Below are 24412 nucleotides of genomic sequence, written 5' to 3'. Positions count from 1 at the left end.
AGACCTGCAGCTGGATTACTCGCTAACAGATGACTTCTGTAAGAACCACTTCCTGGTCGGTCTGCTCCTCAGGGAGGTCGGTGCGGCGCTGCAGGAGTTCAGGGAGATTCGTCAGATATCCATCCAGGTGCTGAAGAACTTGATGATCAAGCACACGTTTGATGACCGCTACACCTCCAAGGTCAGCAGCGCCTTCTCTCCGTCTTTTCACTGTGATTACAGTATGAGTCATGGATGTGTTATCATGAGACATTCTGCTGAGTGATTGATTTGTCTTCCAGAGCCAGCAGGCCAGGTTGGCCACCCTGTACCTGCCCCTGTTCGGTCTGCTCCAGGAGAACGTGAACAGGGTGAATGTGAAGGAAGTATCTCCATTCACCATCAACCACTCCAACAATGTAAGGGAGCCACCTAGTGGCTGTTGATCAGAACATGCATCCCGTCTGTCTCCACTAAATGCTTGTTTCTGGGGCTGAAAGATATTGACAAAACATCTAATTGCGATTATTTGACAGAATATTGCAATTGCGATTTAAACTGTGATTCATATCATGTTTTTTTTTCAAGTTTTTCTTGTTATACATTGTTAAAAACTTTTAAATTGTTTAAATAAAAGTGACTTTCTTAAAAAAAAATAGATATCAGTGTGCAGGATTTACTGAGTTTGAGTATGATGAAAGGTTTTCACCAATACTGTACTTGATTCATGGACCAAAGATTACCCGGAGCACTAAAACGCCCCTCTCTATTAAGCAATTAATTGCAGCCTCTGTAATTTGGAAATTGCAGATGTTCAAATTGCGATTTAGTTTGTTTTTTTCAATTAATTGTTCAGTTCTACTTGTTTCCCCTCAGAACGGCAGAGATGATTCCCTCCTGGCCAACGCCCTGATGACTCCTCCCAGGTCCAGCACTTTCCTGGACAACAGCCTGCACAAGGACGTTTTTGGAGTCATCTCCGGCACCGGTGCGTAAAAAGACGAAAACGGGTGAAAACTGCCCAATAAGACATACAGTTTGTACGTGTGTGAATGTAACACTGCTATTATTTCTTACAGCCTCGCCTCACACGTCGTCCACCCCCAACATAAACTCGGTGCGCCATGCTGATTCTCGTGGCTCGCTCATCAGCACTGATTCTGGCAACAGCCTGCCGGAGAAGAACAACGACAAGGTCAACGCTCTGGACAAGGTACATCTCAAAAACAGCTGTAAAATCCCCATGAAGTAATTTCAAACATTATTCACTAGAGATCAAATTTAGGTTCTACTCTGAGATTTATTGTATTCCTGTGACAGAGGTCCCCTTATTATGACAATGCCAGCAGTGCCAAAGAAAGTCACTCTTTCTTAACTTGTCCCATTAACTCCCCCGCCCTCGCTGCACGGCCGGCCGTGGCAGAAGGAGAAGTTTGTGCGGAGACACTCTGTCAATGTCCTGCGCTTCTTTACGGAGACCGAGGAGTCCATGCTCTCCGCACGCACCAAACGTGTCACCATGGACTTCTCCCTGCTCTCTGTCCCCAGTGTGGCAGAGAGCGTCCCACAGCCCAGCGTTTCACTTCAAGTACAAAAAAACGCCTCCCTCCTTTACTCAGTCATCCTCCCTCCTAGGAGTGTCCCATCTGGGAATGTGAGAGTGTGTGTGTGGAAATGTGTGTGTTTTTGCCCTTGCCACAAGCCCTTTCTTTGCCAGATGCTTGTCAGGCCTCTGTCTGTCCTCTGGTGTCATGAAGCAGAGCCGCTGTACTACAGGGCTTCATGGGGTTTTTCTCTGCTCTGTTGCCCTCCAGGTGTTGATAGCCATCCAGCCGATGGGATTTTTTCACTTTCCAATTCCTCTCACGTGTGCTGTGTCACTCTTGTTCTCATTCTGAAAGACAGCCACAAGATAAATCTGAGAATAACCATATTTAAGGCTAAGCATAGGATTTTCATTTTGTATGCGTTGTTATTGTTTGTTTCATCTTCTCAAGGAACTGTTCACATTTGAGATGTGTGGTAGCATTTATTGCAATGCGTCAAACAGTTAGCAAAAGGGGAAAAGGAGGACACTGATAAGTAATCTGTTTTTAATATCAACCAGAAAGAAATTAGATTTCAGAATCTCTCTTTGATGAAATATTGCAGGCAGATAATTGCACCGCAGCATCACACTCTTTAGTCAACTTGTCTGACTTATCTGGGGCAGCTAACTTTAGCCTCCAAGTTCCCCACTCTGCAAAACGCCCTTTAAGAAAAGCCATGGCCTCATCCTTTCCATGAAGTCATCCCCAGCCAGTTTCGTGGTCTAGACTAACTAACTGGCAAAGGAACGTGCTTGGTTATATTGCCAATCCCTCGCTGTGGTAGAGCTATTTGCTCCACTGCTTTGGTTCTCTTCTCTCCCTGCTCTGTGTCTGGACCCGGAGAGGTAGTGACTGTTCGGTCCATGCATAGAGCCCCGCTAGGTCTGAGTGAGTGACTGCGCTAGAGTAGTTTGACCTCTCCAACCCCAGGCCTTCAGAAAACCAATGCATCCTGTGCTAATATATAGGAAGTAAACATATTTAATAGTGTAGAGATGCGTAGCTACTTTTTTTTTTTAGCTTCTTAATACAGAAGTTCCAGTTTCCTGGAAACAGACCAAGACTGATTTGACTAGGCTTTGATCTATGACCAGGAAACCAAAACTAAAGCATACATTCGAATTTCACTAGACAGGGAAATTGCCATAAGCAAATGCCTCTTGTCTCTTTGATTGACAAACTGTAAATTGACAATCATTTCTGTAAATAGCACTGTGCGTTATCTTGAGGGAGCACAGTGAGCTAGACAGGGCCAAGAGCACAGACAGGGTGATGTGTCTGTCTGTCTGTCTGTCTGTCTCTGACCAGCGTCTTTGTCCTTCAGAACCAGCCTGCCGCCGCCTTGGGCAGCACACTGCTGCGATGTGACAAGCTGGACCAGGCAGAGATCAAGAGCCTCCTCATGTGCTTCTTGCACGTGCTCAAAAGCATGTCTGAGGGTAAGATCTCAGTCAGGATTATACACTCTCTCCCCCTCTCTTCCTCTTTCCCTCTCTTTCTGTCTATTTCTGTCACTATCTTTCTCCCTGACACCACACTCACTCTCATGTCTGCAATCCAAATCAACTAATAGCCCGTTAATCTCTGTCCCCTTGCAGATGCTCTGTTCACATACTGGAACAAGGCTTCGTCTGCCGAGCTAATGGACTTCTTCACTCTAGTCGAGTAAGACCTCTTGGTTTGTTATCATGAACCCCCTGACATTATATGTGTGGTTGGTAGGTTTGCAGTAACTGATTCTTCCACTCGCTTCTTTTCTCAGAGTTTGCCTCCATCAGTTCAGATACATGGGAAAGAGATACATCGCCAGGTAATGTTGTTGTCAGTGCCTGAATCAGGTGCATGCAGCGTGATGAGTGATGATCTTTTCAAAGCATTTTAACATTATTAATGGTTGAATTCATATTTAGGTGATACAATTTAAAGGCATTGTGTTTATAGGCTCATATTTGAAAAATCTGAAAATGTATCCAGGTCTTATTATGAGATTATGAGATCCTATCTACCTTGTACTGTACATCAGTCGCCCTTTGTGTCTTACCATAAATGACAAAGATGTAGCTAGTGGTTCTGCTCATTTCAGGCACTCTACTGTAAAATGTAATTACCAATGTGTGTGACTGTTGAATGCTACGATTGTGTGTTGTGTATACTTATTTGTGAACTCTTTGTCCAAATGCTTATGTTTGACTGTAGGACACACAAATCCAAATTCATGCAAACACACATACTCTCTCCACTATGTGGGAGTTCTGGCCTTGACTCACCGAGGGCTTCGGGTCTCCACTCTCTCTAACCTCCCACCACTCTCTCTATCTCTATTCACTTTAATGCTGGCAAGTTTAACATAGTGAAATAAAACCTGGCTCCTGCCCTCTCCTGCTTGGGTAAGACTAAAGGTGGAATGGACGTTCTCACACTAAATGCATGATATCTTCTCACCTTATATAAATTGCCATGCTGTGACACAACTACTTGCTCTCTAAACTCTCATATAGTGTGTGCCTCTGTCATTCTTACTTGCATGGCTTATGCTACAACTCACTGCTTTAACACTGCTTGTACTGCTTTCATAATCATCACAGTAAACTGCATGCCAAACATGCAATCTACAACCTTATTTATCTGTGCTCAAACTTACTGCATAGATTCCACAGTGAAGAGTATGCAGGATAGGGTATATGTGTAAAATTTACCCCAAAATGTTCAAATAAGATGTTTTCCAGTCTTCTGAGTTGGAACTTTCTTTGTTCCGGTAACTTCAAAATCCCATAGGCTAAATCTACAATGCTAAAATATGCCGAAAGATTTGGATAAAAGCAAATCAGATTTGGTTTCAAGGAAATGTATCCAATGAAGCCTGTAGAACAGAGTTGAATATTATCCACCCTAACCTGCTTGACTAACTCTGGCTTTGCTGGTAGTCAGCCACTCATCTAACAATGTCCTGTTTCCTCATCAGGAACCAGGATGGGGCGGGACCCATAGCACATGAGCGGAAGTCTCAGACTCTGCCTGTGTCCCGTAACAGGGCGGGAATGATGCATGCCCGCTTACAGCAGCTCAACAGCCTGGATAACTCATACACTTTTAACCACAGTAAGTGTCCCATACTGTACTTTCATCAAGAAATCCTCTACCGGAGGACCCCCCCACATCCACCACCCCCTTGCTTCCCCCTCTGTAGTCTGACACATCATGCTTTTCAACGTCATCGTCATCATCATCTTCCTCTTCTTCCTCATCCTCTGTGTTAAACCCAGCCCGTTATCAAACAGATAAGTTTGATGCTGCAGAATATTACCAATATGGGCCCATCATCATTAAATTAAATTGTGACTGGGGCCCAGCTGGCTGTTTGTAGCATTACACTGACTTTACCTAAAGAGGTTAAGCTATGTGGTAAGTCTGTTAAATGGTGCCATTTAATGAAGTTAATTTCTCTGTGTTTTCAGTGTAAGAAAGATTTCAAGTGTTCTTGGAATATCTGTAGACCATGGTAAGAATGTATCAGGTCGACAGGCAGACTTTTATTGGCTCTGATCATTTGGTTGAATTAAGAGCATGCCCATTTTTAGCTGAAAAATAGCCTTTAAAACCCTCCAGTCCCTCTGCCCTGCTCATTTGCTCTTAACTTTAATTTCATTCTCTGAAAAGAATCCATGTAAAATATGAAGGGTTTCATTCCAAAATGCTGTATATGTATTTTGGGGGAAAATGCTGCCTGAAATTCATCCATAAATATATAAAAAAAAAACCCAGATGTTATTCTCAAAAATGCTACTATTTTGTAGACAAAATTCTCATGATATGTTCCTCTCCAACATGCCACCATGTTATTTTATAATAGCGGGTATCACTTTTTTCAGATGGTTGATCTCATTTTGGAACGAAACTTTTGAAATTTCCCACCTTTTTAGCAACAGCTTTGCCTTTGATACTAATGTGTCTCTTATTTTGATATAATACATACATATATACGTATATATACCTTTTTAATTGGCCTCTATGGAGACCCTATTTGAGATACTGGGAGTGTGCTGGTGGTGTGAAGAGCTACAGCTTTGTGTTGTCTCCTGTGCAGCCTACAGCCACTCTGATGCGGATGTGCTAAACCAGTCACTCCTGGAGGCCAACATTGCCACGGAAGTGTGCCTGACCGTCCTGGACACACTCAGTATCTTCATCATGGGTTTCAAGGTAACATACATACAGACTACTTGTCATGTATTTACTTGATTTGTAATCTTAGTATTTAATTTATACATTTCACACAGTATTTAGGTATGCAAGTGTCTAACAAGAACATTACTGCTGCTACTGAAAGTCAATCTCTGATTCTGATTTCCTTCCAGTTAGACTGTCTGTCTCTATGCTGATATCCTCTTTCTCCACAGACTCAACTGTGTTCTGACCATGGCCACAACCCCCTCATGAAGAAGGTGTTCGAGGTCCACCTCTGTTTTCTGCAGATCAACCAGTCAGAGACGGCGCTCAAGCAGGTCTTCACTTCACTGCGCACCTTCATCTACAAGGTGTGAAAGACATCGATGTCCGGGCTAACAGCGGTCTCTCTGTCTTAGCCGTTCTCCATATCTGACAACCTGTCTGTCCTCCTGTCTTTTTCTCTCCCCCTCTAGTTTCCCTGCACGTTTTTTGAGGGCCGTGCAGACATGTGTGCTTCGTTCTGCTATGAGATCTTGAAATGTTGCAACTCCAAGCTGAGCTCCATCCGCAGCGACGCAGCGCACCTGCTCTACTTCCTCATGAAGAGCAACTTTGACTACACAGGCCGCAAGTCCTTTGTCCGGACGCACTTACAGGTAGGACAGTCCCTCTGTGGATCTTAGTAGTTCTCTGCATAGGATAAAAAGAGCAAAGCTTGGCTGTTAACATTAGTTAAGCAATATTTGATAATCCTTCACCTGTCCTTTCCCTCAGGTGGTGATCGCTGTCAGCCAGTTGATAGCTGATGTCATTGGGATCGGAGGAACCCGCTTCCAGCAGTCTCTGTCGATTATCAACAACTGTGCCAACAGTGACAAGACCATTAAGGTCAGGAGCACATTAATGTTCATCATTATGTTCTGGCTTCACTTAAATAAATCATTAAAAAAAGTAAAATATATTTGAAGTACTATAATCAATAAATGTCTTGAATGGCTGCTTTCTCCTCAACAGAACACAGCTTTCCCCTCAGATGTGAAGGACCTGACCAAGCGGATCAGAACGGTCCTGATGGCGACGGCTCAGATGAAGGAGCATGAGAGAGACCCGGAGATGCTGGTAGACCTGCAGTACAGCCTGGCCAAGTCTTACGCCAGCACACCTGAGCTACGCAAGACCTGGCTGGACAGCATGGCTCGAATCCATGTGAAGAACGGAGACTTGTCAGAGGTCAGTGATGAGAGACGCTGCTGTTTTGGCTCGTATCCGGGTGATGGGTGGATATCATTTCAGATATTAAGTACTGACAGGATTTATTTTCATCCAGTTTATTGTGTACCTTACCGTGTCTTGTGTGGATGTGTGGGTGATATTGTCTTGTAACATGATGAATTCTATTAATATCAGTTTGCCTTGGTTGTTTTTGTTGTTTACAGGCAGCCATGTGCTATGTGCATGTTGCAGCACTTGTGGCAGAATACCTGCGGAGAAAAGGTGCTTTAATAATAATCTGTGATGGAAATGTTGCTCTCGCCTGCTATATAACACCACTGTTATGTTTATTCAGTGTAGTTCACAAGAATTTAGCATCATCCTCTAGAAAATGTTTACAATTATACTATTTCACTATTCTAGTCCTTACTGACTTCATACCTGTAATCTTTCAAATAGTTGTATTTGTTGTATGGAAGATTGGGCTTATCAATAAAATATTACCACATCTCGTGTTGTTTCCAGGCATGTTCAAGCAGGGCTGCTCAGCATTCCGTGTGGTGACTCCAAATATTGACGAGGAGGCATCAATGATGGAGGATGTAGGCATGCAGGATGTCCATTTTAATGAGGTTAGACATACTTTGCGCTTTTATACCACTGATACAAAAAGGAAGTAATAAATCACTGTCCGTTTACTTTGAATGTTCAACTGACTGTGCTGAGATTGGGAAAAAGATAAACGTGTGAGATATGTCGTCATGACTTTATTTGGCTTGACTTGATTTAGACTTTCAGGATTTCATATTCAGCCATATAATTATGCTTATCTTAAGTGTGGCTTATACACAGAGAAAAACATTTAACATTTATTTCCTATGACTTATCTCCAGTAGTCCTCCAGCAACACTTGGAGATATTTTATAGTTTTAATATTCATAGGTTTTTTTTTTTCATGTAACAATGAGCCTTTTTGGGAGGGTGGCATGTTGTGATGTCAAAGGATCTAACAAAAATCATGAAGATGATTACATTTCTTATTCTTCTTCCATTTTCTCACCTCAATATCATGACTATTCATCACATTAGATTCTGTCAATGATAAAAAAAAGAAAAAGGTGTGGACCTATCAAACCCTTTATATGTAAACTATTGGAAGGCAGACTCTTTCATATGCAGTGTTTTCATCAGCATGTTTTTTCATCCCTCCTGTTGTGCAGGACGTCCTGATGGAGCTTCTGGAGGAGTGTGCAGATGGACTGTGGAAAGCCGAGCGTTACGAGCTCATCTCTGACATCTACAAGCTCATAATCCCCATTTATGAGAAGCGCAGGGACTTTGAGGTACAGGGCTACACGATTCATAATTTTATTCTCTGAGTCCCCACAATAAACTACTAATTTAACCTAGGGCTTGACGATTAGTATGTAAAAATCTGTTTTGTTTGTAAATAATTTTGCACAGAAACTGGCCCACCTGTATGACACCCTGCATCGTGCGTACAGCAAAGTCACAGAAGTCATGCATACAGGCAAGAGGTTGCTGGGCACCTACTTCAGAGTGGCCTTCTTTGGCCAGGTGAGTGAATCAGTCAAGATACAGTAGCAACATTGACACTGTCAGTTGACAATGTGGTGTAGGCCAAATAAGTTTTTAAGCTTTAATTTTCCTAAAAGGCCCATTGTTGATTTGATTTTACACTAACTGCATTTAATTCAAGCTTGATTTAAAAAAGACCACAAGTATTAATTTGGTTGCTGGTATTACAGAGTAATTAACATTTGCGCATAGAGGCTGCTGAAGGCGTTTTTATTATTAAGAGCATGACCACGTCCCGTGGCATTTTATGATCCACTCTAATACCCTTTTCTGCTTTTTATCCTCTTTAAAGGCAGCGGTAAGTTGTGCAGTAGACCCTGCTAGCCTTTCTGAGCAGCCTAAGTCTATGTGTGGTGTGGTGCTGCTGTAATCCATTACATTTCTCAGTCATAGTTTGTTGCTTAAAGCTCTTAGCAGTAACACTCACTCACCACTACTGCTTTCTGTTTTGCAACAGCATTGCATGTTGCTGGTCCGGTTCTGAATCTGCACTCATTTTTGGTGTTTCTGCTTCTGTGTTTCGAATCTTGTTTTCAACATTTTTACTGACCCGAATATTTGCTTTATTTTGTCAACTTTTTAAAGAACATATTTTACCTGAAGATTTGAGCTGGGTGTGGTTACCTCTAACAGTGTGCTTTAATAGAAATTACAACCTCCACAGAGCCATGTCCCTCTCGACATGGTGGTCTAACTGGTGGTGCGGTAGTATGAATACTCACAGTGCTTTCTAGACTCATCATGGTAGATAGGTAGTACTCATGGAATAACAATATTTTTTTTCTGTTGTCCACAACCCTGTAGCAGTACCAGTTTACTGACTCAGAGACTGAGGTAAATCAATGTGAAAGCCAACAGTGCAGTTGGACTGCAGTAAGGTTTAGGCCGTGTTGTGCTCCTTTACTAATGCAGTCAATGCTGTTTCACCTGCATTACTTATCTTTGACCCTTTAACTCCTCCTCTATTCCAGCCTCAGTGTTGTTTCTAATTGTAGTAGGAAACCAGTGAAAGGCTAATAGCAGGATTCCATCTTTCATTGGGTGAATGCATGGCTTTATGCATCTGATCAGGAGACACCTTACTATTTACACAGAAGACAATTGATTAACGTAACGGCCATATGGAAAACGTCCACACCCACTGATAGTGTGAAATCCGCCTCCCTACCTCTGTCCTTTGGTCTGTCTCACAGCATTGAACTGACACCAGTTGATGTCTTGCAGTGCAGTTTGTTTTGTCTCTGTGCTTGGACATTAGATAGAGGGGTGTGTGTCTTTGGACTCTGTCATATCTTTCAGTCCAGAATTTAGTCTTAAGAGTGTTTTACCATTTTCATTTTAACAAATTGTCTGAATGACTAAGTGCACTCACAGCCCACATATGTTTTGTTATGTTGGTGTTTATTTTTTTCTTTTTATGTTATCATTATGTAAAGACACAATTTGTTTTGATTTATTGTTAAAATGTATGTTTTTTCACACTTTGTATCTGACCATTGAGTGTATTTGACCTCTTCCTAGGGTTTCTTTGAGGATGAAGATGGTAAGGAGTACATCTACAAAGAGCCCAAATTCACCCCTCTGTCTGAGATATCTCAGAGGCTTCTGAAGCTGTACTCTGACAAGTTTGGACAAGAGAATGTGAAGATGATTCAGGACTCAGGGAGGGTGAGATGTTTTTTGAGCATATTTCTGTTGGGGATTTTATTTGTGATTAGGATTGATTTTCCCAAAAACCTGATTTGGGCTACAAGTTTCATACAGAGTTTCCCCATGGTACCGATCTTTTGTAATGCCATGTATCTTCTGCAGATCAACCCCAAAGACCTGGACTCCAAGTATGCCTATATCCAAGTGACGCACGTGACCCCTTTCCTGGAGGAGAAGGAGCTGGTGGACAGGAAGACAGACTTTGAGAAAAGCCACAACATCCGTCGCTTTGTGTTTGAGATGCCTTTCACCATCTCAGGCAAAAAGCAAGGCGGGGTGGAGGAGCAGTGTAAACGCAGGACTATACTAACCAGTAGGTAGCCCTGTCCATGTGGTAGACTGTTAAGCACTTACAAAAAGTATGCTATAAGTAAACTTAGCCATAAGTAAACAAGATGACGTTATCTTCTGCTTCAGTAATCTTAGTAAGGTGAGAAGCGAGATACATTCTTCACTTGAGGCCCCTTCTGATATGAGACAATTGTCAGCCACATACCATAACAACAGAAAACAGAAATAAATGATTGACTTGTGTTTCACACATTTTCCTCCTCCAAAGGCCTATATATTCACACAATAAAGCAAAACAGGCATTTAAATACACTCTGAGTGGAAGGCCATTCACATGGGTATACAGAGTATACAAGTATGGAACATTTTGATTAGATTCTGAAGATGTCAGCTCTTTGCCAAGGACTTTTCCTAATCCTAATCACACTGTTTTATTGTTTTATGGTGCGAAAGATCCAAAAGTTCAACCTTATCTCTTATCTTCATTATCTGAGAGCGTGTTACTGCTTGGGTAAACCCTAAGCTGTAAAAAAAAAACTCAGAAAAGCACATGCAAGAGAATATTTATGCGCTGGCAAGCATGACAAGCAAGCTGTTCACCATTTCCTACCCGCTCCCCATCCCTCTCTCTGTCCCACAGCTACACATTGCTTCCCCTATGTAAAGAAGCGCATAGCAGTGATGTATCAGCACCACACCGATCTGAACCCCATCGAGGTGGCCATCGATGAGATGAGCAAGAAGGTGGCTGAGATCAGACAGCTGTGCTCCTCCAGTGAGGTGGACATGATCCGCCTGCAGCTCAAGCTCCAGGGCAGCATCAGTGTCCAGGTGCCTGCTTTGAAGTTTTGTCAGCATACACACACACACACACACACACACACACACACACACTGGACACACTTGGTTCACAGACATTCCCTTTTATGAAAAAAATTGACACCGCTTCATCCTCAGGTAAACGCTGGACCACTTGCATATGCCCGAGCATTTCTTGATGATGCGAGCACCAAGAAGTATCCCGACAACAAGGTCAAACAGCTTAAAGAGGTCTTCAGGTGAAGTTTTAATGGTTAATAATGGGTGTGCAGAGTTTAATCAGGTTTCCCTTCTTTGTATAATTCTCCTCTGAGGCACATTAACACTATGTATTTGTGTGAGCAGGCAGTTTGTGGAGGCATGTGGCCACGGCTTAGGCATTAATGAGCGACTGATCAAAGAGGACCAGCAGGAGTACCATGATGAGATGAAAGCCAACTATAGAGATCTAGCCAGAGAGCTCTCCGCCATCATGCACGAGCAAGTAAGTGCATTATTACTGAGGCTACTGTTACTCAGCTTAAATATCAATTTAGTTACTTTTGCGTGCAGCACTACATTATCTATGCTACTATCATTGCAGCTGTAATCTGCTTCCAAGACAGATTTTGGAGTGTGAAGTAATCGGAGTGCCATTCATAAGATGCTTGCTAATCTGATTGATGACACGCTCTTTGATAACACCTTTTTCTGTTTTTCCCTTGTGCTGACATGAGCAGATTGGATGGTAACGCAATACGTACTAGTATAATAATCCTCATTAAGTATGTGAAGTAATATCTATTCGTTAATATCTCGTACCTCCTCCTTTCCCTTCCAGATCAGTCCAGTGGAAGATGGCATGAAGAGCGTTCTTCCTGACTCGCTTCACATCTTCAACGCCATCAGCGGCACGCCAACCGGAGCCACCATCCAGGGCATCCCCAGTTCCTCCTCGGTGGTATGACACTAGCCCGGGTGACCCCTGACCTCAGCGGCCCCACACTCGCCAACCAGGCATGCCAGTGATGCCATATAGCCCTTATCTGCAACCCCATTCACTGCTTCCGTACGGTCAGGTTAGAGGGAAACTGACGTAAGCAGAGAGAACTTTGAGATTCTTTCGCCCTTCTCCACCGCTGTCTGGCTTTTTGTACGGGCCATGAACCGAGGCATTGGACCTATCGGTGTATACACATTGTACACACACGGAGCAGTGGATGTGGCCAATTACATTCTTCTGTGACAGTAGAAGAAGAGGTGAAGCCAGGCCAGCTGAGCAAAGAGGGAGGGGACCGTGCACAGGAGACAGAAGAGCCGTGGTGTTGCTGCTTTATGGCCAGACAAAATGTATGATTAGGCAAAACCTGTACTGTCTCCTCCATGACCTGTTTCTACCCAAGAGGACTGGGCAGTTTTCCGTGGAGACATTCCTGTTCGAATCTTTAATATGCATGTCATTACTCCACCACCCCCCCAACAATTGTACCTGTTTATTTTGATAACGTTTCCCCATTTTGTTTTGTATGTACAGTATTCCACTTTTATAAGTCTCTATATTGATGTCTTGATGAACAGTATATGCTGCATACATTGACACTCATCTCCCTGTACATGAAGTTATATTTCTACAAAGCTGCAACTTTGCAAAAAGAGCCTCCTCTGAATATGTTAGCATTCAACCTTAATCACTTCAATGTCTTAGAATGGGAGAGTTTTGAATATGTAAAGCCATTGCATACAATAAGTATATTCCAAGTTGTTTATTCTTGTATATAAAAAAAGGAGTGTGTGCAATATTTGTCTTTTGCAAAATATCTTGTTGTGTGGGGCTCATACACTGTAAAGATGATGTTCACCTTCTTGCCAAAGCGGTGAGGTGTGGAACCAGAGACTAGGCCTACTGTGGAAGTAATATGAAGCTTTTACCATTTTAGTGTTCATTGAAATGTTAATGAAATTGTTTTATATTTGGGAAGCAATGTTTTTTTTTAATTTTTATTTAACACAAAGTCACTGTTCTGCTGTAAACAGAAATGTTCCCTAATGCTTTTCTTTTAAATAAAATTCACTCATTTCTCTGCACTTCTACCCATGAATCCTTGATTTACTTTTTTTGGTAGCACTTTACATTATACTGCGCACATGTCAGGGTAATTACTGTGTAATTACATAGAAATTATCAGGAAGTAACTGGTAATTTGTGGTAATAACGAGTAGGCCTAATTGTAATTAGAATGGGTAATTTCTCTGTTAAATGCTGTTAATTTCTGGTGATAACTAGTAATTATTATAACAGTACTACATTATTGTAGTAAGTTGTGCAATCATTGCTGAATAATTACTATGTAATACTTAGCAAATACACATTTGCTTGCCAGCCTTTCCAGTACCCATTATGAAAATACTAGATAACACCATGGGAACTATACTGCCATAAAGTCAGGCTTGACTTCATATCTCTCTCTCTCTCTCTCTCTCTCTTTCTCTCTCTCTCTCTCTCTCTCTCTCTCTCTCTCTCTCTCTCTCTCTCTCTCTCTCTCTCTCAACGCACTTGGAGTCGCCGTCAGCGGGGAGCGGAGATGTCAAGCCTTCCAATGTCACCAACAACCCTGACCAAGTGCCTTCGTATGCGTCTTTGAATGTGTAAGATTATTCTGAACCATTTCTGAGTCACACAGGATCACAATATTACAGTTAATTGTCCCGGGGTGAACTCAGTGTTGTGCGCTTGGTCTCCCGCACCGGATAATATTTTTAATACCACGTCACTGCTCTCTGTTGCACTTGCTCATCCTATTGTCTGTCTGATGCGGGCTGCCTTTAATGATAACGATAATGGTTTTAAGTCCCGCAATTATTATTCTCTATTATTAAGTTGTTTATTCTTAAGTTCATTCTTGGGATTCACTCCAGTAATATTCATCTGTTAAACCCACTTCAACTTCTCAATTAGGCTACTAATTACTGTTTATTTTTTTGGTTTATCAATATCATTGATTGATCCTTGTCCATCTCTCACACTGTAAATGGTGTTAAAGTGTGAAGTATTGTCTTCCAGAAACCATACTCCAAAGGGACAAGCATGCTGTTTGGTTCATGCTACAATTATCACCATCTATATCCATGTGAATAATCCATATTGCATCATCTGCCTTTGTCATTACTCATGGTAGCCAGCAGTGGTGGAAAAAGTACTATGTCCTAAGTAGAAGTATTGTTACTTTGCTGATATTTTACTTAAGTGGAAGTAAAAGCCGGCTACTGGTGTAAAAAAAAAAAATACTTATGTAAAAGTAAAAATTAGCTCGTTTAAAACCAGTTAAATTTACTGAAGGTTTTTTTTTTTGTTGTTTTTTTTAAAGAGAGCGTTGTTAGATGTGGTCTTTGCAATGCAAATCTAAAAGGATGAGAGGACAGAGTTCAAACTAGATTCTATTTGGAAAATTTAGTGCACAAAGTAAAGCCAGATCCTCTTCTCTCTTTCTATCTATGATGGTCCAGTTTTGGATACTTATTAAGCACAAAATGTGTACTCTGTTAAGGATGTGATTTAAAATGTAGCTAAGTAAAATCTACTTAGGCAAAAATGTACTTAAGTAAAAGTAAAATTACTGTAACAGTTAACGTGAGTAAATTAGTCACTTCCACCCTCGGTATCCAGTGTGATTCAAGCTAGCACTCTCTCAGCATTGATCTCTTTTCAGTTGTCATGCTAATAATTACTTATCACCAGAAATTGAGAAATGATATGTTATAACTACTCCATATTACCAGAAATTGCCAGTTCCTTTCTCATCATTTCTATGTAATTACACAATTACCTTGGAATTTGTGTAACGTAAAGTGCTACCACTTTTTTTTTTTTGTTTACAGTGTAACCAATCGATATACATTTATTCTTGCTTGTGTTTATTTTTACCCCTTGGTTCAGTTAAGGTGTTCTTGGTAATTAATAGTTTATATGAGCTGTCTGGGACTGTACATAGCTGACTCTGACTCTCCTGTATCTCGTGTTCCTACACAAGACGCCATAAAACAGGCCACAGTCCACCCTCAGCATTGTGGGAGACAGAGGAAGGGCTAATAAGAACCAATGTTACATAAACACCTGGGCCAGACCTCCCAGTCTTACCAGTGAGGGATCAATCACTAATCGTTCCCCGCAGGGATTGCAAAGGGATATCAAACTTGAAGGGGAAACAGGCAGTACCTACTCAGCCATCATGACTGGTGAGTTTGCAAACATGATACTTCTTTTCATGTAAACCTAGTGACTGGAATTGTACATTTCTCTTTCACTGGGATTTTTTTTATTTCATGGAAAATGGTACAGTGTTGTAAACTAGTGTCATTTTTGTGCACAGATAATGAGGATCCCAAGAAAGAGAAGAGCAAAGGGACGGTAATAGAGACAACTTTAATTGATACTCATGCAGTATATTTCAGCTGGTTATTTAGATTTATAATAGTTTTAAAAGAATAACAAGTTTGGAGCTATTTTTTCTTTAAAGTTATAATTCATATAGACCTACAGTAATTCATAATTCTCAGTATAAATATGCCATTTACTGTATTACTGCTACAAACTATGGTGTTGTCTAACTTCTCCATCAGAACATAGTGGTGTGTGGCTACCCCCTCAGCATTTTCTTCATTGTTGTGAATGAGTTCTGCGAGAGGTTCTCCTACTATGGCATGCGCGGTGAGAATATTTTACGCACATTGGACCAAAAAAGATCACAGCTGTATCATCAGTCCTTTACAGTCTATTGAACAAAATGAGAAGAAGCCTCCTTTCCCCTGCCTGTCCGCAGCTGTGCTGGTGCTGTACTTCAGGTACTTCTTGCGCTGGGACGATGACTTGGCCACCTCCATCTATCACGCCTTTGTGGCCATGTGCTACCTGACCCCCATCCTCGGGGCCATTGTGGCCGACTCCTGGCTGGGAAAGTTTAAGTGAGTGATGGTCTCAAGTTCTATAGGTTGTCCACTCTTGCAGTAGATTTAGTGTTTGAAGGTTTGCATTATTTTTCATCTTAAAAAGACATAAGTAACACCAGGATAGAACAGTGATAGCCTCTTCACCTCTCCCTCCTGCAGGACTATCATCTACCTGTCCATTGTCTACGCAATTGGACAGGTTGTGATGGCCATCAGTGCGATCCACGACATTACTGACACGGACAGAGATGGGACGCCAGACAACATGACCTTTCACGTGTGGGTTTCTATCGCACTGAAACTGAGTTTACAGAATTGTGTCAAAATCTAGCTGACAAGCGGTTCTTCCCACATATTGCTACAGCGCTCTGTGTTCACACAGTTCTTCTTCTCCACATTCAGCTCGTTGTCCATGGTGGGGCTCTTCCTCATTGCTCTGGGCACTGGTGGCATCAAGCCTTGTGTGGCTGCCTTTGGTGGAGACCAGTTTAAGGGACACCAGGTTAGCCCAATTAGTATATACAGTAAATAAGTATTATATAAGTATAATATAAGTATTATAAACGTATTACCTCACTGCCATTGCTACCTCACTTTGTGTCTTTGTGGGAAAAACAAAAAGTACCAACTCTGATTTTCCAAAACCCCTCTGATGTTCTAGCTTTGGTTGTGTTATTTGCTATGAGTTACATTGGTGTTAATTACTTGCAAATACGTTACACATCATGCATTGCATTGCGCAACATGCATGCAATACAAACAAGGTCACTGACTTCCTTCTATCTGCAGGAAAAGCAGAGGCGTACTTTCTTCTCTGTTTTCTACCTATGCATCAATGCTGGGAGTCTCCTATCAACCATTATCACACCCATCCTCAGAGGTAGATAAGAGTAGGGAACTTGTAAACTTGCAAAATACCAATAGTGCAATAAACATCAGTGCTTGTGATAATGACAAATATCAGCCTCTGAGCATGAGAGATATTTGATTGCTTTTGACAGACATAGTTGTAGTTGAATGACTACCTCTGGTCCTCTTTTCCATTCCCATCTTCAGCCCAGGAGTGTGGCATCCACAGCCAGCAGAAATGTTATCCGCTGGCCTTTGGTGTCCCTGCAGCACTCATGGTGGTCGCTCTTGGTATGTTCACATAAAGATTTTCTACACAAGATGACAATTGAGACTGCAGTTCTACTTACAAAGAGTAAAGGTTTAGAAAAGCATGTTGATGATGACGTATTGTCTATGGTGTCCTCACAGTGGTGTTCATTGTTGGGAGTGGTATGTACTACAAAGCTGAACCACAGGGAAATATCATGCTGGATGTGTGTAAATGTATTGGGGTAAGTCTGGATAATACCATTTGTATTTACAATATCTGCATTAATGTGTACTTTCCAACAGTGGCTTTAACATCTTGCTTCTCTCATTCAGTTTGCCATTAGCAACCGCTTCAGGCACAGAAGCCCGCAATATCCAAAGAAGCAGCACTGGATGGACTGGGCTGAAGACAAATATGATGTAAGTTTTTATACATTTTCTATTTTATCATGTTTCCTAAGTGTATTTCTCTGAGTTTTCTAATAAGCTGTATCTTAAATGCAATGACAGCAGTTCATATTCTGCCTTTCTGTACTGTAGAAACTCCTCATTGCTCAAATCAAAATGGTGCTCAAGGTCCTCTTTTTATACATCCCACTTCCAATGTTCTGGACCCTGTTTGACCAAAAGGTAACTTAAAGCTACTCATGTTTCATAAGGTAACATCATTTATCCAAAATATTGCCAGTGGAAACTGCTAAATGTTGCCTCTTCCTTAAAGGGCTCTAGATGGACACTGCAAGCCACCACCATGGACGGGACTTTTGTAAGTTGTTTTGATAAAACCACTTCATTAACAATTAACAACAAAACAGTTTGTTCAGATTCCTAATCACCTCTCTCTCTCTCTCCAGGGACAACTTGTTATACAGCCTGATCAAATGCAGGTAAGTTAAAAGAATTTTATTGCATGAGTTTGGACCAATGTATTGCATTTTATTCGAGAAAATTCTGACTGTTCAATTTATGTTTGAAAGACGGTCAACCCCATCCTGATCCTGACTCTGGTGCCTATCATGGACAGCGTTATCTACCCTCTGATCAGAAAGTGCGGCCTGAACTTTACGTAAGTGCTGCTGGAACCCAGTCAGACAGTTGCAGGGCCTGATTCAGACATTGACTTAAAGGGGCAATAAATTAGATTTTTACTGCACCATCGTACAAAATGCCCATAATACATCTGTGGGAGTTTATAGGGTTATTGATCAATATCACTGATGCAATAATTACTTTGCCAGGTGCTGACAATGCTGTCTTTTAAAATTCACTCCCCACGTCTGTACTCTGTTTTTGAAACAAAAACTCCCCGCCCATTTCAAAACACTCCCGATCTCCACCTCCTACCTACTCGCATTGCCAACTGCTCAGCGATGGAGGACGGAGCTACAAGCGAGTAAATGGTGTCGCAAGACATTTCAGCTACGAAGGCTAATAAGCCTCATTCTCAAACCAAAAAAAGTCTGAATAGGAACAGCTCAAACTTGCGTATCTCAACCGCTTAAGACCCACATAACTTTACACAGTCTGCATCGGGCCCACAGTGAGCATAGGATGGAGAAAATGTAATGGTTGTGGAAACACAGCCATTGATGCTGTAGTTCTGCAAAAAAAAATAAACGTATTGCTGTATTACAATTAAGGCATTTTGCTGTTACAATGTTTTCAAATCTTGAACAAATCAGTAATTGAACTAAATGTTGATTCAACAGACCCCTGAAAAGAATGACAGTGGGGATGTTTCTGGCAGCCATGGCTTTTGTCTGTGCTGCTGTGGTTCAGATTGAGATTGATGTAAGTATTTCCACATAATCTATTATATTATTGTTTCCTTATATATAAAACACACATTGATTGATTGATTGATTGATTGGTTACAGAATCATAATTATGGTTAGAAGATTTTAATTTAGCATAACCATGTAAATGTTACATATTTCATAATGACTGACTTTTTTATTTTGACTAGAGTTCATAGCAATATGTGCAAATTTTGTACCACTTTTCAGAAAACACTGCCCACCTTCCCATCAGCCTCCCAGAGTCAACTGAAATTAGTTAACATGGGCAGTAATCCCTTGACAGTAACCCTGCCTCACAACAATCCAGTGCAACTTGCTGCAGCTCAGGTATGTCCCCCTATATTAATAATCATAACACAAAACTTTGCACAAAATTGGTGTTTACAACAAACTGAAGATTCAGTGCAACTGATCTTCTACTCATAGTCACATACAATCCAATTGCATTTATGTTTATTTGTTCTTACCACATTGACTTCACGATAATACCTATTTCTTTGTCTTGCAGGCCAGTGAGAATTACTTTGTATTTGAAGATAAAATTATCAGAGTTTCAGCAGGCAGTCCTGCGGTATCTGTAATCCTTCCCTTGGGCATGGGAAGGCGGCAAACACTTCTCATTCCCTCAAACATCAGCAATTCGTGGGTGTTGGTGAGTTAGACCTCAAAATCACAAGAGTAAAGACACACGAGGCATTTTAAGGGTAAATTCAGTCTAAATCCATTGGCTCTAATCCTCCATTGCAGACTAAAGATTTATTTGCCAAGCCAGAGGAAGGCAACAATGCGATCAGGTAAGTTGAATTCTGATAAACCTTTAAATAATTAGAATCGTAGCTACATTCATAGGAACAATGCTTAAAAGTGAATGGCATCCATTGGTTGGTTTTAAACAGCTTTTTTTTGTATTTTATAACATGATGTGTGAAGTTTTTCTTCAATATGTAACCATTTCAGATTTATTAATGGAATGAATACGGCAGTGAATGTGTCAACTACTGGAACACAATTTGGAATAATTCCGCCATCTTTTCCTTCCCAATATTCCCTGATACGAAATGGAAAGTAAGGAATTCTTCTCTCTGTTCTTTTTCATCTTAATTAATTTACTGCTTTTAATATTCACCAAACTAATTAATTTTTGTAACAATAATGCCTTGTTTTTTCTAATGATCAGGGCCATCTTCACCATACATAATGGTGCACAGTCATGTGAATACTCCAGGGAGTTTGGATTTGGAAGTTCCTTTACTCTCCTTATCCCCAGTTCTTTCACCTTTGGACCCGATGTAAGTTTTACCTCCTCCAATGTGTTGATTCTCATCTGGTTTAGCTGTGGGAAATCTGACTACTAAGTTGCATCCATCCCTGTTAAATGCAATACAAACATATGAACTGAGTTGAACCTTTTGAGAAAAAATCACGTATGAAAACATGTAGGCCTCTGCCAAATAGATTATGTATATTTATATTGTTTATTTATTTGATGATATTGAGGAAAATGAAAATAGGTGCATTCATATTTGTAAAGTCACAAAAACACCTAGCTAGTATGAGACTACATGACCCTCTTAATATGATGTATAATGTTGGGGTCCTTGAAATGTCAAAGGTTATTATTATTTAGAGGAAAAAAGAAGAAAAAAATCCAAGGCACTCTCCTCTGTATTATTCTTGGCTATTTCATGTTAAAATGTTAGAAAACGCACCCAACATGAAATAGCCAAGAATAATAAAGGCTTTTTAACTTTATACAGAGGAGAGTGCCTCTAAAACTGTGGACTCTCCAGTGAACACGTTTGAAGTCCATGCAGCGTTCCTCTTCTGATCAACACAGTTTAGTATTATTATTATTTTCATCTGTGATATTTCCAAGGATTCACAGTTGACCCGCGGGTGAAAAACTAATGGTTTATGTAAAAATAGGCAGTGTTGTCGTTTCCAAGAGCTCCAGTGACCTCTGTATTGATCTGCACTTCCAAATTACATGTTCACAAAAGGTCCCAAAATTGCAGAGGAACTGATTTAGCGACTAGTTCCCAATATTCTGTCAGAATTGTTCTGCTTCCCTCTTTTGAATCACATCCCACTGGTTCAGCAACACTGCTCTAAACTGTATTTTTTTTACTGTTATTATTTTAGTGTCAGACATCCATTACTGAGATAGAAGACATCAAGGCCAACTCAGTTCACATGGCCCTCCAGATCCCACAGTACTTCCTCATAACTGCTGGTGAAGTGGTGTTCTCTGTCACTGGTCTGGAGTTCTCCTACTCACAGGTAAAGACAACATACATGTCGACCTTTCTCTACACTTTGTTTCACTGCTGTACCAGCATACGAGCTGAAATGTACAATAGCCATGTTCTTTGTTCATGACATTGTTCATTTTCACTCATTCCTTCCTTGCCTCCAAGGCACCTAGCAACATGAAAGCTGTGCTGCAAGCTGGCTGGTTGTTCACTGTGGCTATTGGCAACTTCATCGTACTAATTGTGGCTGAGCTTGGACGGATCCCCGAACAGGTACAAAAAATCCACTCCCACAAATTTAAAATTAACTCAACAAATCCAATTTCTGGTGGATTTTTCAGACAGTGTTCTCTGTTTGTGTGCCATTGTGCCAGTGACAGTGATAGTAAAAGAGAAAGAAAAAGCTGATGTATTAATGCAATGTTTTTCTCTCTTCTTCTCTCCTCCCTTTTCAAAGTGGGCAGAGTATATCCTCTTTGCCTCTCTCTTGGTTGCAGTATGTGTCATCTTCTCCATTATGGCACATTTCTACACCTACATGGACCCTGCAGAAATTGAGGCCCAGTTCAAGAAGAGAGATGATGAAGATAAAGAGATTGAGATTGTCAAGAAAAACTCAATTAAACTTCATGATGAAGATAATGTCAAACAAACCAAAATGTGAACAAGCTAGAAAGCCTGATTCAGTATCCATAATGGGTTTATATCTGAACTATTGTCTACTTATCTCTCTCTCTCTGTGTGTGTGTGTGTGTGTGTGTGTGTGTGTGTGTGCGTGCGTGTGTGTGTGGGCGTGCAAGAGAGAAAGTGAAAGAATGACAAGTAAGAGAGAGACAGCACACATACCTTTTTTATTGTTAATATTTTGATGTGAAATAACTAGTTTTGACTAGGGAAATAAAGGAGTTCTAAGACATTATATTCAATAAGATAAATTAATACACTACCAGCTATAACATAACTACATTGGACAAATGTAATTGCTCTTTTATATTATGTGTAAGTTATGTCTGAGTAAGCACTTTGAATAAAAATGAATCTTTTCTGTGGTTTTTCTCATTCACAATTCTTGTCTTGAGACTTTGCACCAACAACCTTACAACTTTTGCTTCTGCTTTTGCTTTCATTTGATTGTAATTTCCTGCTGTACAGAGCCTGGATCCAAGAGTTAACAATCTTTCACTTTTTTACCATGTAATGTGGTGACCTGCAAGTAATAATCCTGGCTCATAACATTTTCCCCAATTGGTGTCAAATGTGAGTAGTTTTGCTTTTAGCATGCAAAAAATAGAGCATGAACATGTGAGGCTAGTACTGAGTATCCTGCACCCCTTTCCTAAAATACTGCCATGTCAAAAGGATGGTAGAAAGGCCCTGGGATTCCAGGGGTCCCTAGCTTACCAAATAAGAAATTGTTTCATCTCATCATTATTTAATTTCCTTAGCAGGAGACAATGCATGAGAATGTTTGTTTTGATCTTAGGTTTTATTCTCTACACTGTTGTCTCAGTAGACAGTTATGTAATTCTGCACTAAATCATATCTAACAACAACAACCTCAGATGGAGTTCTCTGGGACAAGATGACATCCACTGGGGTTTTGCGGTCTAATACAACTCTATTTGGGGGTCTTTGACAAGAAATGCTTTGGCACCCTTGTTAGAAGTTATCACACCGAGAAAAAGCAAGTGTGGGTGTAATGCTATGCAACTCAATAAATAGGCAATGTGCTGGTGTAAAAAATTGACTTTACATTACAGGCATTTTCCTGTCAAACTTCATTAAACAGGACAAATTTTCAAGACTGACACTAAAGTGCACACTTTGGACCTGAGAGACCATGAAAAGGATAATCTATATCAATATCACATCAGGTATCACTCAGGATACCAACCCACTCAATGTGGCAAACTTGCAGCTATGAAAAGTATAAACGTATTTTATTTTTCCCAGTATATTTTTTATGCTCTACTGAAAAATATTTCAAATGCAGACAAATTCCACAACATATTTCAAAATATAAAAGGATGACAGATGGAAAGAAATAAAATACAAAAATAAATAATAATGGAAACAGAGGTAAACTGAATATAAACCAAAATGAGAAAAAACGATGACAAATCTGGTTACAGAGTGACAAATAAGTTACAACAGTTCTTTTTCCTAGTGTAACTAGGAAAAACTTTTTCTGTTAGTGTTAGTGTACGAATGACGACACGTGCACTGTTTTTGATTCCTCTCGATTCTGATTGGTTCTCCTGAAAATGAGAGTGACAGCAACCAAGATGGCGTTGGGCTACAGAGAAAAGTGATGAGGATAGAACAACAACAAACGATACAACTATATTACAGTGTACATTTATTTTTTTATGCGAACATTTTACCGGAACTCTATTTTAACATCGGGAAGTGGTCAAACTTGTGCTTAGAGACCACATCGTGCTTCTGCGATAGAATTATTTAGCTAACGTTTGCTAACTAGCTGCTAAAGTAGCTAGCGTAGCTAACGTTAGCTAACTGTGAGTCTATCTGCGGAAGGCGAGTGAAGAGATACATTGTGCTGTAAGGCAGCTCGAAATGCGAGACAACTGAACTAGCAAATTAAGCGAGGTTCCCCATTACTACGTTGTTCAGGCAATTTAAGCCTTACCATTTGCAGTTTGGAGCAGACCACCCTAACCAGCCATCGGTCAGGTAACTACAGCCATTTGCCTCTGATTAGGAAAACTGAACCAGCTGAAGTAAGGCGTCATCTTTGCTGATCTGACGCCATGGCTCACTCTCCTATTCAGAGTGGACTGCCTGGGATGCAGGTACGTAAACTATAAAAGTAAACTATAGAGGCAAGTTGACTAAGTAGCCAGCCACAACACATTTTACTTACTTGTCACGTTAGGCTCCAAAGTTGAGCTGCCTGTAAATGTTCTTTCTTTCGTTCTTATCTAATCGCAAACTAGACTAACGTCACATC

General features: G+C 40.7%; 2 protein-coding genes across 2 annotated transcripts; both read left to right on the top strand.

Annotated features, from left to right (window-relative positions):
* Positions 1–4: 4 nt before the first annotated feature.
* On the top strand, positions 5–13436 carry LOC139914410 (dedicator of cytokinesis protein 9; the record flags this gene model as incomplete). Its single annotated transcript, XM_078282483.1, has 24 exons — positions 5–181; positions 282–398; positions 856–967; positions 1059–1192; positions 2893–3007; positions 3167–3233; positions 3331–3378; positions 4531–4667; positions 5653–5768; positions 5966–6103; positions 6209–6391; positions 6510–6623; positions 6750–6965; positions 7172–7229; positions 7473–7579; positions 8168–8290; positions 8412–8525; positions 9351–9380; positions 10068–10214; positions 10359–10569; positions 11188–11378; positions 11505–11605; positions 11712–11850; positions 12187–13436. Coding segments are annotated over 24 exons (3021 nt in total), but the record flags the coding sequence as incomplete, so codon positions are not given.
* Positions 13437–16028: 2592 nt separating this feature from the next.
* LOC144538442 (solute carrier family 15 member 1-like) lies at positions 16029–22105 on the top strand. Its single transcript, XM_078282481.1, has 21 exons — positions 16029–16050; positions 16163–16304; positions 16449–16568; positions 16692–16791; positions 17079–17169; positions 17346–17429; positions 17550–17632; positions 17724–17810; positions 17931–18020; positions 18112–18156; positions 18245–18277; positions 18368–18456; positions 19100–19181; positions 19397–19516; positions 19698–19841; positions 19937–19983; positions 20147–20254; positions 20367–20478; positions 21332–21469; positions 21607–21714; positions 21899–22105. The coding sequence occupies exons 1-21, from the start codon at positions 16044–16046 to the stop codon at positions 22103–22105; spliced, it is 2037 nt and encodes a 678-aa protein (XP_078138607.1). The 5' UTR covers positions 16029–16043.
* Positions 22106–24412: the final 2307 nt, after the last annotated feature.

The sequence above is a fragment of the Centroberyx gerrardi genome, unplaced genomic scaffold (genome assembly GCF_048128805.1).
Source record: "Centroberyx gerrardi isolate f3 unplaced genomic scaffold, fCenGer3.hap1.cur.20231027 Scaffold_179, whole genome shotgun sequence".
Classification (NCBI taxonomy): domain Eukaryota; kingdom Metazoa; phylum Chordata; class Actinopteri; order Beryciformes; family Berycidae; genus Centroberyx; species Centroberyx gerrardi.
Note: the sequence above shows the minus strand (reverse complement) of the source record. Positions and strands in the feature narration are given on the sequence as shown.